Source organism: Stenella coeruleoalba (genome assembly GCF_951394435.1).
Source record: "Stenella coeruleoalba genome assembly, chromosome: 10".
Taxonomy (NCBI): Eukaryota; Metazoa; Chordata; class Mammalia; order Artiodactyla; family Delphinidae; genus Stenella; species Stenella coeruleoalba.
The window spans coordinates 77,712,174-77,725,835 of NC_137156.1; the positions used below are offsets into that span (position 1 = coordinate 77,712,174).

At 41.4% G+C, this 13,662-nt stretch overlaps 1 protein-coding gene across 19 annotated transcripts in view; it reads left to right on the forward strand.

Moving 5' to 3' along the window:
• PTPRG (protein tyrosine phosphatase receptor type G) overlaps positions 1-13,662 on the forward strand; it is a 907,646-nt gene that overhangs the window by 868,462 nt on the left and 25,522 nt on the right. For all 19 annotated transcript variants that reach the window (XM_079935460.1, XM_079935459.1, XM_079935474.1 and 16 more), the window contains 6 exons: positions 5,638-5,720; positions 5,910-6,044; positions 7,079-7,213; positions 9,407-9,579; positions 11,178-11,313; positions 11,864-12,010. In XM_079935460.1, coding sequence (XP_079791586.1) covers positions 5,638-5,720; positions 5,910-6,044; positions 7,079-7,213; positions 9,407-9,579; positions 11,178-11,313; positions 11,864-12,010 — 809 coding nt within the window. The remainder of the gene's footprint in view (positions 1-5,637; positions 5,721-5,909; positions 6,045-7,078; positions 7,214-9,406; positions 9,580-11,177; positions 11,314-11,863; positions 12,011-13,662) is intronic.

Genomic DNA, 13,662 nt, shown 5'->3' on the forward strand with positions numbered 1-13,662 from the left:
TGTATTAAGGGCAGGGGCACAGATGTTTATGGTTAACATAACACTATGGTAAAGAACACAGTACTTGCTATTTTATGTAATAGCGCATTTAAATCAGACACTTAAATCTGCACGCTACTATAGATAGTTTCTTTAAACAATATTTTAGTGAGATATAATTCACATGCCATATAAAATTCACCCATTTTCACGTTAATTTGAAGTTAAATTTTAAGTGACTTCCAGTGTTTTTTATTATCGACACAGAGTTGTACAACCATCACCACCATCTAATTTTAGAACATTTTCAGGACCCCAACAAGAAACTTCCTTACCCGTGAGCAGTCACTCCCAATTCCTCCCTCTCCCAAAGTCCCTAGAAACCACGTACCTACTTTCTTTCTCTGTGTGTTTGCCTATTTTGGGTATTGCATATAAATGGAATCATACAATACATGGCCTTTTGTATCACTTCTACTTGGCATGATGTTTTTAAGGTATACCCATGGTGTGGCTTATATCACTACTTCATTCCTTTATCACTACTTCATTCCTTTTTATGGCCGAATAATAATACTCTGTGCTATGGATATACCACGTATTAATTTCTCATTTGTTGGACATTTGAGCTGTTTCTACTTTTTGACTATTATGAAGAAGGCTGCTATGAACATTTGTGTACAAGGTTTTGTACGGACATATATTTTCAACTCTCTTGGGTATATACTTAGCAATTGAATAGCCAGGTCATATGGTAACTTTATGTGTAACATTTTGAAGAACTTCCCAACTGTTTACCGAAGTGGCTACACCATTTTACATTCCCAGCAGCAATATATGCAGGTTCCAACGTTTCCACATCCTTGCCAACACTTGTTACTATGTTTTTTTGATAATAGCCATCCTAATGAGTGTGAAGTCATATCTCACAGTAGTTTTGATTTGCATTTCCCTAATGATTGATAGATGATGAACATCTATTCCTGTATTTATTGGCCACCTGTATATCTTCTTTGGAGAAATGTCTGTTAAGATCCTTTGCCCAGTTTTTAATTGGATTACTTGTCTTTCTGTTGTTGAGTTCTTTATAGATTCTAGATACAAATCCCTTATCAGATATATAGTTTGCAAGTATTTTCTTCTATTCTGTGCATTGTCTTTTCACTTTCTTGATGATGTCCTTTGAAGTACAGATTTTTAAAATTTTGGTGAAATTCAGTGTATTTTTCTTTGGTTGCCTGTGGTCTTGTTCTCACATCCGAAGAGCCAGTGCCTAATCCAAGATCATGAATATTTACACCTGTCATCACAGTTTTCTGGTCTTAGCTCTTACATTTACGTCTTTGATCCATTTGAGTTAATTTATGTATATGGTGTGAGGTAGGGGTCCAGGTTCATTCTTCTACATGTTGATATCCAGTTGTCCCAGCACCATTTGTTGAAAAGACTCTTCTTTCCCCCATTGAGTTGTCTTAGCACCCCACCAAAAATCAACTGACCATAAGTGTGAGGGTTTATTTCCAGACTTTCCTTTCTTTTTCATTAATCTGTATGTCTATCCTTATGTCATTGCCGCACTTGTCTTGATTACTGACTTTGTGATAAGTTTTGAAATTGGAAACTGTGAGTCCTCCAACTTTGCTCTTCTTTTTCAAGGTTGTTGAGGCTATTCTGGATCCCTTGTGCTTTCATATAAATTTCAGGATCAACCTATTACTGCAAAAAATGTAGCTGGGATTTTAATATGGATTATTTTGAATCTATAGATGAATATGGGGGAGCATTGCCATCTTAACAAAATTAGGTCTGCCAATTTATGAAGATGGGATGTCTTTCCATTTACATAGATCATCTTTTATTCCTTTCAGCAATCTGCATTTTACAAGTGTTGTGCTTTTGTTAAATTTATTTCTAAGTATTTTATTCTTTTGGATGGAATTGTTTACTTGATATTTTCAGATTGTTCACTGCTAGCATATGGAAATATAATTGATTTTTGTATGTTATGTTGATCTTGTATCTAACCACCTTGACTGAACTCATTAGTTCTAACAGTTGTGACCCTTGTTATTTTCTATATTTTTGTTAATAGCCACTCTAACAGGTGTGAGGTGATATCTCATCATGGTTTTGCTATGCATCTCCCTGAAGATTAGTGATGTTGAGCAACTTTTCATGTACCCATTGGCCACCTATATGTTTTCTTTGGAAACATGGATATTTAGGTCCTCTGCCCATATTTTAACTGATTGCTCGTTTTGCTAGCTATTGATTTGTGTGAGTTATTTATATATTTTGGATGTCAACCCCTCATCAGATACATGATTTGCAAATATTTTCTCCCCCTCGGTAAGCTGCCTTTTCATTTTGTTGATGGTTTCCTTTGCTGTGCAGAAACTGTTTAGTTTGATGTAGTTCCACTTGTTTATTTTTGCTTTTGTTGCTTTTGGTTTTGGTGTCAGATTGAAAAAAATCACTGCCAAGACTTATGTCAAGGAGCTTTTTTTCTCTGTTGTATTTTCCTAGGAGTTTTATGATTTCAGGTCTTAAATTCAAGGCTTTAATCCATGTCGAGTTAATTTTTATGTATGGTGGACTGTAGTGGTCCAGTTTCATTTTTTTGCATGTGGCTGTCCACTTTTCCCAACACTGTTTATTGAAGAGAGTGTCCTTTCCCCATTGTATATTCCTGGCCCTTTTGTCATAAACCAGTGGACCATATATGTGTGGGTTTATTTATGGGCTCTCTACTCTGTTCCATTGATCTGTGTGTCTGTTTTTATTGCCAGTACCATACTGTTTTAATTATTATAGCTCTGTAATACAATTTGAAGTCAGGGGGTGTGATGCCTCCAGCTTTGTCCTTCTTTCTCAAGGTGGCTTTGGCTATTTGAGGTCTTTTATGGTTCCACACACATTTTAGGATTGTTTGTTCTATTTATGTGAAAAAATGCCATTGGAATTTTGATAGGTATGGCATTGAATCTGTAGATTGCTTTGGGTAGTAGTATGGACATGTTAACAATATTAATTCTTCCAATCCATGAGCATGGACTATCTTTCCATTTATTTGTGTCTTCTTCAGTTTCTTTTATTAATGTCTTAGAGTTTTCAATACACAGGTCTTTCACCTCCTTGGTTAAGTTTATTCCTAGGTGTTTTGTTCTTTCTGATGCAATTGTAAATGGGATTGTTTTCTCAATTTCTCTTTCTGACAGTTCATTATTACTGTATAGAAATTCAATCGATTTTTGTGTATTGATTTAGTATCCTGCAACTTTACTGAATTCATTTATTCCAACAGTTTTTTGATGAAGTCTTTAGCATTTTCTATATGTAATGTCAGGTCATCTGCAAATAGTGCCAGTTTTACTTCTTCCTGTCTAATTTGGATGCTTTTTATTTCTCTTTCTTGCCTAACTGCACTGGCTAGGACTTCTAATACCATGATAAATAAAAATGGCAAGAGTGGACATCCTTATCTTGTTCCCAGTCTCAGAGGAAAAGCTTTCAGCTTTTCACCATTGAGTATGATGTTAGCTGTGGAGTTGTCATATATGACCTTAGGGTCTCTATATACAGGATCATGTCATCTGTGATTGTAGTTTTACGTCTTCTAGAAAACGTTTTAAAAGAACCAAGAGTCATTTTTGAATGAGAGTATTTGTTTCAGTTACCTGAGAGAATGAGGAGAAGAAAAAGAAGAGAACAAGAAAGAAGAGTAAAACTTTTCTTTTCTTGCCAGTCTTTGGATAGATTGACTCTGGCAGTATTTGTCGGCCAAGCCAGTCAAGGCTCACCTCCCTGAGACTGTGAGGACTTGTCCATTTATAGACCTCATTTCTAAGCATATGTCAGTCAGAGATATACACGTGTATATGCCTTGCATATGTCCACACACATCACTGTCCACCATAGCAACCTCTACTTCTAGTGAGCTCACTGCCTTAGCTAAAACTATGTGGCAGAGAAGAGGGAGGAAATCAAGGCAACTTCTGTGTGATGTGCCCAAGGGTTATCGTGTTTTGTCACAAAACCACCAGGTCTTCGTAGACATGTTTGTACTTTCACAAGTTCATTTGAGGTTTTACTTTCACAAATTCAGATTAGATGTGGTTTTATTTCCGTAAGTTCGAAGAGCTGGGTTTTGGTGCTCTCTTGGTCACTTGGTCAGACTCTGGGCACATCACCCGGCACCTTGGTCTACCCCTATATTAACGCCTTTATATAGCAAAGAGTAGCATGGAAATGTTATGGAACAAGTGAAATCAGTCCATGAATGTGCCTGGAACACAATACAGGAAGAGCGTTCTCTCACGGAGCCATCACAGCTTTCAAGGCACACGTGGATGCCACCTCCAGTATTGATCTTTTTAGCTAGTCTGTTACCTTTTTGATGAAATATGAATTGTGCAACTTGAGGAACACGTGTTCCTCTTTGTCAGTCTGAGAAGTAACAATATAATGCTCCTAAGGCATAGGATCCAGATGCCCTAGGAGAGTATTTTCAGTTGGGGCCCATTTATATCAGGCAGCCCCTGTTCAGATTCACTGCAGTCTGAGAGTTTGTCAGCACAACAAAAGCAATTCACAGTTCCAAGAATGTGGAGGGCTTTCCAAAAGTGCTTGATATAGTCTGGGGTCAGCAATGTCTAGGCTAATCCACTCATTGGACTTCTTTTCGAGCTAGCCTTTTACGATCATGATTATAAATAGAAATGGAAATCGGGCTTTTGCCCATTCTCTTTCTAGCTAGGGAAAAATAAAAGTATGACCTCAGCTTTCTTTTGTTTGTTATCCTATAAATACAAGCTCATTCTGTTGGGCAACCAGAGGCACATATCACCACTCACCTTTTGTTCGTAGGGGAAGGTTAAGTGGATCTTAAATCTGATCATGGACTTCAGATTCCGGTGAAGCGATTACTCTTAGAAGCAAGCTCTGGCTCCCTCAATTATTCGGGGTCTGCTGGGGTGATGGGGAGTCCAGCTGAGTTTAGCAATGGCACCTCCGGAAAATAGATGTTCTGGACTTGATCTAATAAAATCACCTTTTTATATTTGTATCAGTGGGGAGGGGGTGGGGCATGAGTAAGCAAAGGCCTTGGAAACTGGTTTTAAAATATAGGATGAGGGGGGCTTCCCTGGTGGCGCAGTGGTTGAGAGTCTGCCTGCCGATGCAGGGGATGGGAGTTCATGACCCGGTCCGGGAAGATCCCACGTGCCGCGGAGCGGCTGGGCCCGTGAGCCATGGCTGCTGAGCCTGTGCGTCCGGAGCCTGTGCTCTGCAACGGGAGAGGCCACAACAGTGAGAGGCCCGCGTACTGCAAAAAGAAAAAAATATATATATATATATAGGATGAGGAAATCTGGGAGGGTTGCAACTTGAATTGTTTTACATGAACTAATAAGGACCACAGTTTGTATTTCTTGCATATTAGCACTCACAGGTCAGAGCATGAGGTAGGGGTGTCCCTGTGGTTTGGAGATGGGTTTGAATGCTGTAGCTTTGAATTTTTAGTTGTTCTTCTGCCAGAAGGTTTCTCAGGCCACTCTGGGAGATGCCATGTTGCCTCTTTGCCTTGTTTTGTGCTTTAGAATGCTGCTAGTTTTCGAATTAATACATTTTGTTTTTGCTTTTTTTTCTTATCCTCTGTAGATGATCACAGTAGGGTGAAGTTAAGACCTTTACCAGGAAAAGACTCTAAGCACAGCGACTACATTAATGCAAACTATGTCGATGTAAGTCAGAAATGTTTTTATAAACCTGTTTCTGATAAATGAAGGGTGCTGCAGAGACTGTTGAATGTGTTTTCATACCGCACAGAGCTCACATGAGAAGCACAGCCTACTCAATACGGAAGGCACTTGAATTATTAACTGGTCTGTGATACTGCTTTCATCTTACTTTGTGCTGTGTCATCTTTGAAGGGTTACAACAAAGCGAAAGCCTACATCGCCACCCAGGGACCGTTAAAGTCTACGTTTGAAGATTTCTGGAGGATGATTTGGGAACAAAACACTGGAATCATTGTCATGATTACGAACCTTGTGGAAAAAGGAAGAGTAAGAGCTTGTTGGCTTAATCGTGTACCTTCATTCAAAAAGATATTTGTGGAGTACCGCTGTAGGGTAGAAACTTGGCAAGGCCGAAAGAGTTAGAGAAGTGAGAAGTGGCCTCCCTGCCAGGAAAGTGAGCTAGGCACTTACCAGAGTGGATTAAACATGATGATTGAGGTGAATAGGGTATTAATTGGGGGCGGGGGGGTGCTGCAAAACACAGGAATGCATCCTCTAGTACGGAGATTTTTTTAAAGAGTTAATATTTGAGGTGAGATTTGAACAGTGAAAGAGGAGGAGGAAGAGTTACACAGGCTCGAAAAGAGAAGGAAGGACGTTCCAAGTATCTGGGAGAGAAAGAACAAAAGCAGGGACGTTGGAAGAAACAGTTTAGTCAAGGAACTACTAATAGTTCACACTGGGGGAGTAAAGACTGCTTAAACACCTTGACCATCACTAAGAGAACCTTTTTTTAAGATGATGATTCATATGTTAACTTTATTGGGTTATGAGCTGACATTAGACGTGAATTTAAGCTGGAATAAGGATCCAGGCTCTGGTTGGTTACTCAAGAGTCACTACTGCTTCACTTTGACGGTGGAATCCCTGTTTTGCTTTTGGTGACCCAGTCTTTAACACGAAGGCTCTCACAGTTACAAGAGACTTTGTGTTAACTGTGAATGCAGGCCAGCCTCCCAAAATGACACTTAAACTCCCTTGATAACATATCCTACCCACATTTCGTAGAGGTCAAATATACAGGATTTTTCTTAGACCTTCTTTTAAAGTACATCGTGTGTTGAAGGATGATCGCGAACACTAGGCCCATTTCTCAAGTGATCTTGCCCAAACGTGTCCCAAGATTAACCTCTTCAGAGGTCACATCTGCCTGCAAGGCCTTCAGCCCATGCATTCCTTTTTTAGTCAACCACGTGGTGATATGGCCTGTGTCTCCACACCATCATTTGAAACCACATTATCAACATTGGAATTGTGACATCAATTGCAGTTATAATTTACAGCTTTTTTCTTTTCTGCAGCGAAAATGTGATCAGTATTGGCCCACAGAGAACAGTGAGGAGTATGGAAACATTATTGTCACACTGAAGAGCACAAAAGTACACGCCTGCTATACTGTTCGTCGTTTTTCAGTCCGAAATACAAAAGTGAAAAAGGTATTGAAGGAGTTGGGTGGGCTGCCAGGGCATCTCTTTTTAAACTAGTATGAAAATTACTGTGCGACTAAGGCCAACTCTCGTAACCAACTTGGTTTTTAAAAAAGTATTTTTGAAACATTTTTTTCACAACTCTTTTGATTGACATCAGTGTATGGTGTGAAAGATACTGGCAAAGCACATAATAGAATTTAACTGGCCTGATTGAGTTCTTTAATCTCTTCATGAAAGAGGCTTCATTTGGGGGGAAAGAAAAAGGTCCTCTGAGGTTTTGGTAACCAGCAAATACGGCAGCATCTGTTTGTTTGGTGATGCAGCTTTTTAATTCCAATTTTCTGACAGCTTTAAAGCATTGTTTCCCAAAGTGTGTCCCAAGGGATACGAGCCCTGCAAGGTGCTTGCAGAAATCAAATTCTGTGCTTCAGTAAGTATGGAAAATGAATGCCACGTAGTACGTATTCCCCCTTAGAAATTTACAAGGAACACAAGTACCGAGAGTGCTAGAGTTAAGAAACTGATACAACTTGGTCGTGTTTCCTAATGTGACTGACTTAACAGTAAAACCCTTCTCTGTAGCAGAACTGTTACCATCGTGAGAATTACACCTTGTGGAAATGGTGCTTTCAAGTTATCTCAGTTTCTCTTGTTGAAAATCCACTGTCCCATCGAGACTCATAGATCACTGTAGCAGTATTATGAACTCAAGACAGGTGCTCATTAGGAAAATGTGAAGTAGTACTCTACAGAGGTTTAGGTATGGGAGTTGTTTGTAGCAGTGGTTCCTAATTTATTTTTTTAGTCTTGGACATCTTGGAGAATGTGATAAAACTGCGTCCCTCTTGCCCCAGAAGAATTCACATTTACCGAGATTTTTATACGCACTGTCAGTGGCTCTGAAGCCCATTTGTGATCCAAGGTTAACAGTCCTTTCTGTGTATAGTTTGTTTCCAAGAATAGCAGAAGTATATAAAAATCAGCTGCACTGTTTTTATCTGTGTTCTCTGTAATAGAGCTGTTAACTGGCTCAAGCTAACCAGTAACTCATTAAGTACAGTGTCCATTACTCACGGAAGCACCTCAGGTTATTTAAACACGACCCACTTACTCTTATTTTAGAAACAGCTTAAGCCAGAGGAGCAAGTCTAATAGGAACGTTAGGTGTTTTGCACACTGACCATCGTAACTGCAAATGCGGAAGAAATAGGAAAATGAGGGGTAACAGAAGAATTAAGAAATCAAAGACATCCAAAGGCCTTGTAGCACAGGGCCAGACACCCTACAAGGTTCAGTGTCAATGGATTAATGACCCTGAATCATCAAAAAAAATTTTTTTATTTTAGAGGTATTGGTAATTTAAAAAAAAAAAATCACAGCAAGTGATCTATTTGGGGAAATTTTTCATCCAAAGTGGTTCAAGTGTAAAAAGTGCAGCCACTTAAATGAATTCTTCAGAGTAGTGTTCCTTTATGAAAGTGACAGATAAATTGATTGTTGCCTTTGACTCTAGAGATTTCGAACCACTTGTCACTTAGGATCCTCCCCACACCTCCTGGAGAGTGTACGGCACGAGCACTCTGGCTCCTAAAGGTCCAGTCCGGACAGTGGAGAAAGAATGTGAGTCCCGGCCCACAGTCAGATGAGTTGGGGCATCTCAAATGCTGCCAGGAAGTGGAGGCCTTGTAGGCAAATTACAAAGTGCTTGGATCGGTCCAGATCCAGAAAACCGATACTAAACATTCATTCTTGGTACAGTCTTAACCCATTTTCTCTTCCAAGAGATGTCTGATCCTTCTATGCACCCAGGTCATGTCTCCATTTTGGGCATGAGAGGGCCACAGAGAGGAAATAACCAACCCCAGGAACAGTAGTTAAGGCGAATGGGAACAGAGGTCAGGTTTGCTGACATCCTTAGGTGATTTTTTTTTTTTTTTTTTTTTGGTACACGGGCCTCTCACTGCTGTGGCCTCTCCCGTTGCGGAGCACAGGCTCCGGACACGCAGGCTCAGCTGCCATGGCTCACGGGCCCAGCCGCTCTGCGGCACATGGGATCTTCCCGGACCAGGGCACGAACCCGCGTCCCCTGCATCGGCAGGCGGGCTCTCAACCACTGCGCCACCAGGGAAGCCCCCTTACGTGATTTTTACCAGAATGCCCACTCTCAGCTTAAAGCCATCTTTTCTCACCCTCTCTCAGGGTCAGAAGGGAAATCCCAAGGGGCGTCAGAATGAACGGGTAGTGATCCAGTACCACTACACGCAGTGGCCCGACATGGGAGTTCCCGAGTACGCCCTCCCGGTCCTGACCTTCGTGAGGAGGTCCTCAGCAGCCCGGACTCCAGAAATGGGCCCTGTGTTGGTGCACTGCAGGTGAGGCCAACGGCGTCCCCTTTCTTCTGCCTGGGATTCAGCATTTGAATTGGGCAGGGCAGCGGGTGTGGGCTGTGTGAACTTGGACCACTGTGGCCCTGCTGCTTGCGGCTTTGTTTGATTTAGAAACGGAGTCTTAACGCTGAAAACTGGGACCAATGAGACCTGTTAGGGTTATGGAAGGTCACTGTAGTCCCCTCACATTAAGAAACCATCTGCTGCTTCTGAGGTTACAACAAAATATGCTCTTAGAGGATGAGTCTCCAGTTTTTATAACGCCTTCTTGTTACTGATAAAAAATCCCCAGTGTTTTTATAGGGAAATTGTTGGCAGCTCCTAATATATAGAAACCTTACACACAAATTTAGAACTTTCCGCACTAGAGATTTTGAGTTTTTGAACATGGCTTTTCTGTAGGGTTCCTCCAAATGATAATAGTTAGTTTATGTGTGAAAGGCTTTCAGTTTATACGTGCTATATAAAATACCTTTTTTAAAGCACAGATAAAGCCTGTTTTCCCATCTTAACTAACTACCTTAAACAACCTTAGCTGATTGTTTCAAAAATGCTTTTATTGTGTTTCATTTGGATTGCTGGGCTTTTTTCACTTTGGTATTCAAAGAGATGTTGCTTATTCTGTGATGTATGTTACATAGCTGCCCGGCCTTTTCTCAGCGTTTCTTTGGGGCTGTTCTCATAACATGCTTCCACAGAGCAGGTCCTTTGCAGACGTCGGAAAAGTCCCATAAGGACTCTGTTTAAAGTCCCATAAGGACTCTACATTTTTGCTCACCCATTTAGAATCACTAAAATAGAGGTGAAGGTCTGTCAATCAAAGCACTTGGGTATCATCAACAAAAAACTGTGTGAGATGGGGAACCTGAGGCGGTAGGTTTCTGCCAAAAGAAGCCTGTGGTTCAATACGGCAGAACTCGGGTCTCCCTGGGCTGGGTTGTGTTGTTTTGCTTAAATAACTAACAAACAATCAGGAAACGGGAATAAAAGAGGCCAGCTTTTCCAGAGGGGCTCTTCTTCTCCTACCCCTGGATTACTAAAGGAAAGTAGCCCTTATAAATAGGAACTTGCCAGTACTGAGCACCCTGGGCGGGAGTTGTGCACAGAGGGGGTTTCTCGAAAGGACAGTGCGTTCTCCCAGAATCCCTGGGGGAGCGGGAGAACCAGGTGATGCCTCGGCAGGGGTGCTTCTGGTGCGGAGATGGCTACTGCCAGGAGAGACACCTTGCGGCCCCTGGCATCACAGAGTTAAACCCTTTGCTTGAGCTGCAAGCAAGGCTGAGAAAGCAAATCTGTAACTATATTTTTATTTATTTATATTTATACATATTTTATATTTTTATGTATGGTAGAAGGGCAGTCTTCCCTCCCCCTCAAGACTCACGAGGGAGGAAGATCCTATTGAAGTTTCTGAATGCTATCCGTATGTATGTCAGCGTAACGCTCTTGTTGAGAGAACCTAGTATAGTTGACGTAGGTTATTTCTCAGCGCGTTGGAGACTCAGATGATAATTTTTGTAATCCATGGTTCATGACCTGGTAGAGCAGCAGGTGTACTAGTTGAGTGTCTGCCTCTCTTCCAGTGCTGGCGTGGGCAGGACGGGCACCTACATTGTGATCGACAGCATGCTGCAACAGATAAAAGACAAAAGCACAGTCAATGTCCTGGGATTCCTGAAGCATATCAGGACACAGCGCAACTACCTCGTCCAGACTGAGGTGAGGAGGGGTGCTGGTGTTCTCATGTGATTCCAGCACACGCTTGAACTGAAAGTTGAATGACTGAGAGTGAGACATACGCATTCTCTTGGGCCTGGAAGGAATTTACAGGTTTGTGTTGGAAGATGTCCTAACCGGGATACCGTTCTTTGGCTCACAGGCATCCATTTCTGTGTGGCTCTTAAATGAAGCAGATAGAGTTTTCTCTAGTGCTGTGTATTCCATGCTGGGGGCGCTTAAACCTTGTTGTTTAGCCTGAGAGATATATACGAGGCAATGGTTCTGAAGCCCTTCACTGAACACACGTCTTCCCACTGCTTTGTTTGGGGCGTGGTATGGAATACAGAACTAAACACAGCACAGGCCCTACCCTAAAATAACTTCTGACAGATAAGGAAGGATGGACTGGAGCCGACCCCCCTGGCTGTAAATGCATGCGGGAGGGCCCTGCTAGGGGAAGAGTTCATCTAAGGTCGATTTCACGCAGGGGACAGAGGTGGCTGCCCTGTCGCAGCTCTCCTCAGTGACTACCATGTCGTGTGCCTTTTAGGAGCAGTACATTTTCATCCACGATGCCTTGTTGGAAGCCATTCTTGGAAAGGAGACTGAAGTATCTTCCAGTCAGCTGCATAGTTACGTTAACAGTATCCTCATACCAGGAGCGGGAGGAAAGACACGACTGGAGAAACAGTTCAAGGTAGTGCTTTCAATACGTTTCTTTGGCAAAGCAGCAAGGAGGTAAAGAAATGCCTTGAGTTGGGAGGGTCGTGTCTTTTTTGCATGAATGTCTAGACTAAAATGGATTACTAGCTATCTGTACTCCTCAGATGTAATCCATGGGAAGATCAAGTTTCGACTTACGTATGAATTGTGGGTATCCAAGTAGACAGTGCTGTGCTGTATTTTCTTCTGCACAGTTTACGACTTTAACATTTGCCCCTGGCCCCAATGACATGGTACTCTGTCAGTCGTTCCAGTCCAAAAAATATCCTCTGTATTTTTTTTTTTTGCGGTACGCGGGCCTCTCACTGCTGTGGCCTCTCCCGTTGCGGAGCGCAGGCTCAGCAGCCGTGGCTCACGGGCCTAGCCGCTCCGCGGCATGTGGGATCTTCCTGGACCGGGGCACGAACCCGTGTCCCCTGCATCGGCAGGCGGACTCTCAACCACTGCACCACCAGGGAAGCCCTATCCTCTGTATTTTTTTCTGAACAAATACTGTCTTACCCTGATGGAGAACGGCTATTTGTTGGCATTATCTTAAAAGCAAAGCTCTTTGAATGACTATCCTAGCAGATAATTTAGAAACTAGAAAAGATCTAGTTACTACGGAATACTAAAGAAACTTTAGTTAACTTTTCCTAAATGGTTATTCTTTTTCTTTGATAGGGGCATGGGGGCATGAGGTGTAAAGACAGTTAAGGTTTATACGGAATTGAGTGCAAAGAGAGACTATAAGAACTATTAAAGTAAGTAAGATCAGAAAGCTCAGTCATCTCAAAGTACTAAGTGCTTTCCTATTTCGTAGTCTCTCATTAGACTTTAAAAAAACCAGGCTTTTTTGCACATTGTTCTACATGTAATTTCTCGTTTTGTGTCAAGATGGAAAGAATGAGATGAATCTCTGCAGTTTTAGTTTTCATGGTAAAACCTTCCATAGACACTGAAACCTTCGCGTCTCAGCTCAAGAAATGAGACTGTCAAACAAATGATAACAAGTGATAGGAAATGAAAAGTAGATCAATTTCACCAAGTTCAGTTATAACAATTTTAAATTTCTAGGTCTCCTTTTATAACATCCTTACTGCTCTGCGAACCATTTGAGGTAATCAATAGTGAGGACATAGTGTCTCATTTTGAATGTTTAAAATGAATTCTTAAAAAAATTAAGTACCAATAATTCTTAATTAAATTCTGCCTTTTCTGTTTCTGCAACATTTGTTTATACAGTTTTAAAAATTCATCAAAGGAAACCAGGTCATTTGTTCCTTTACAGGCATTAACCAACTACATCCACCTCCATGTAGAGAAGGAGACCGTTCCCATATACTCTGTTTGCATGGACCCCTCCCTCCCCACCCCCTCCCAAAAGATTGACAGAATGATTCAACCAAGCTATATACACAGGAAGAATAACCAAACTACTGGGCTAATTATTTATAACAGCCTTAGAACAATGTCAGTTCAGTTTAACAGACATTTACTGAGAACTTAGTAAATTCTTTACCATGATTAGCTCTTATTACCACGAAGCCGTGTTTGCTAGTATAGAGCCACCTGCATTTCATGTGGCTGTGAGGAATCAGTGACATCATCAACAGAGAAACCCACGTTAATTCAACAAATGCTGCT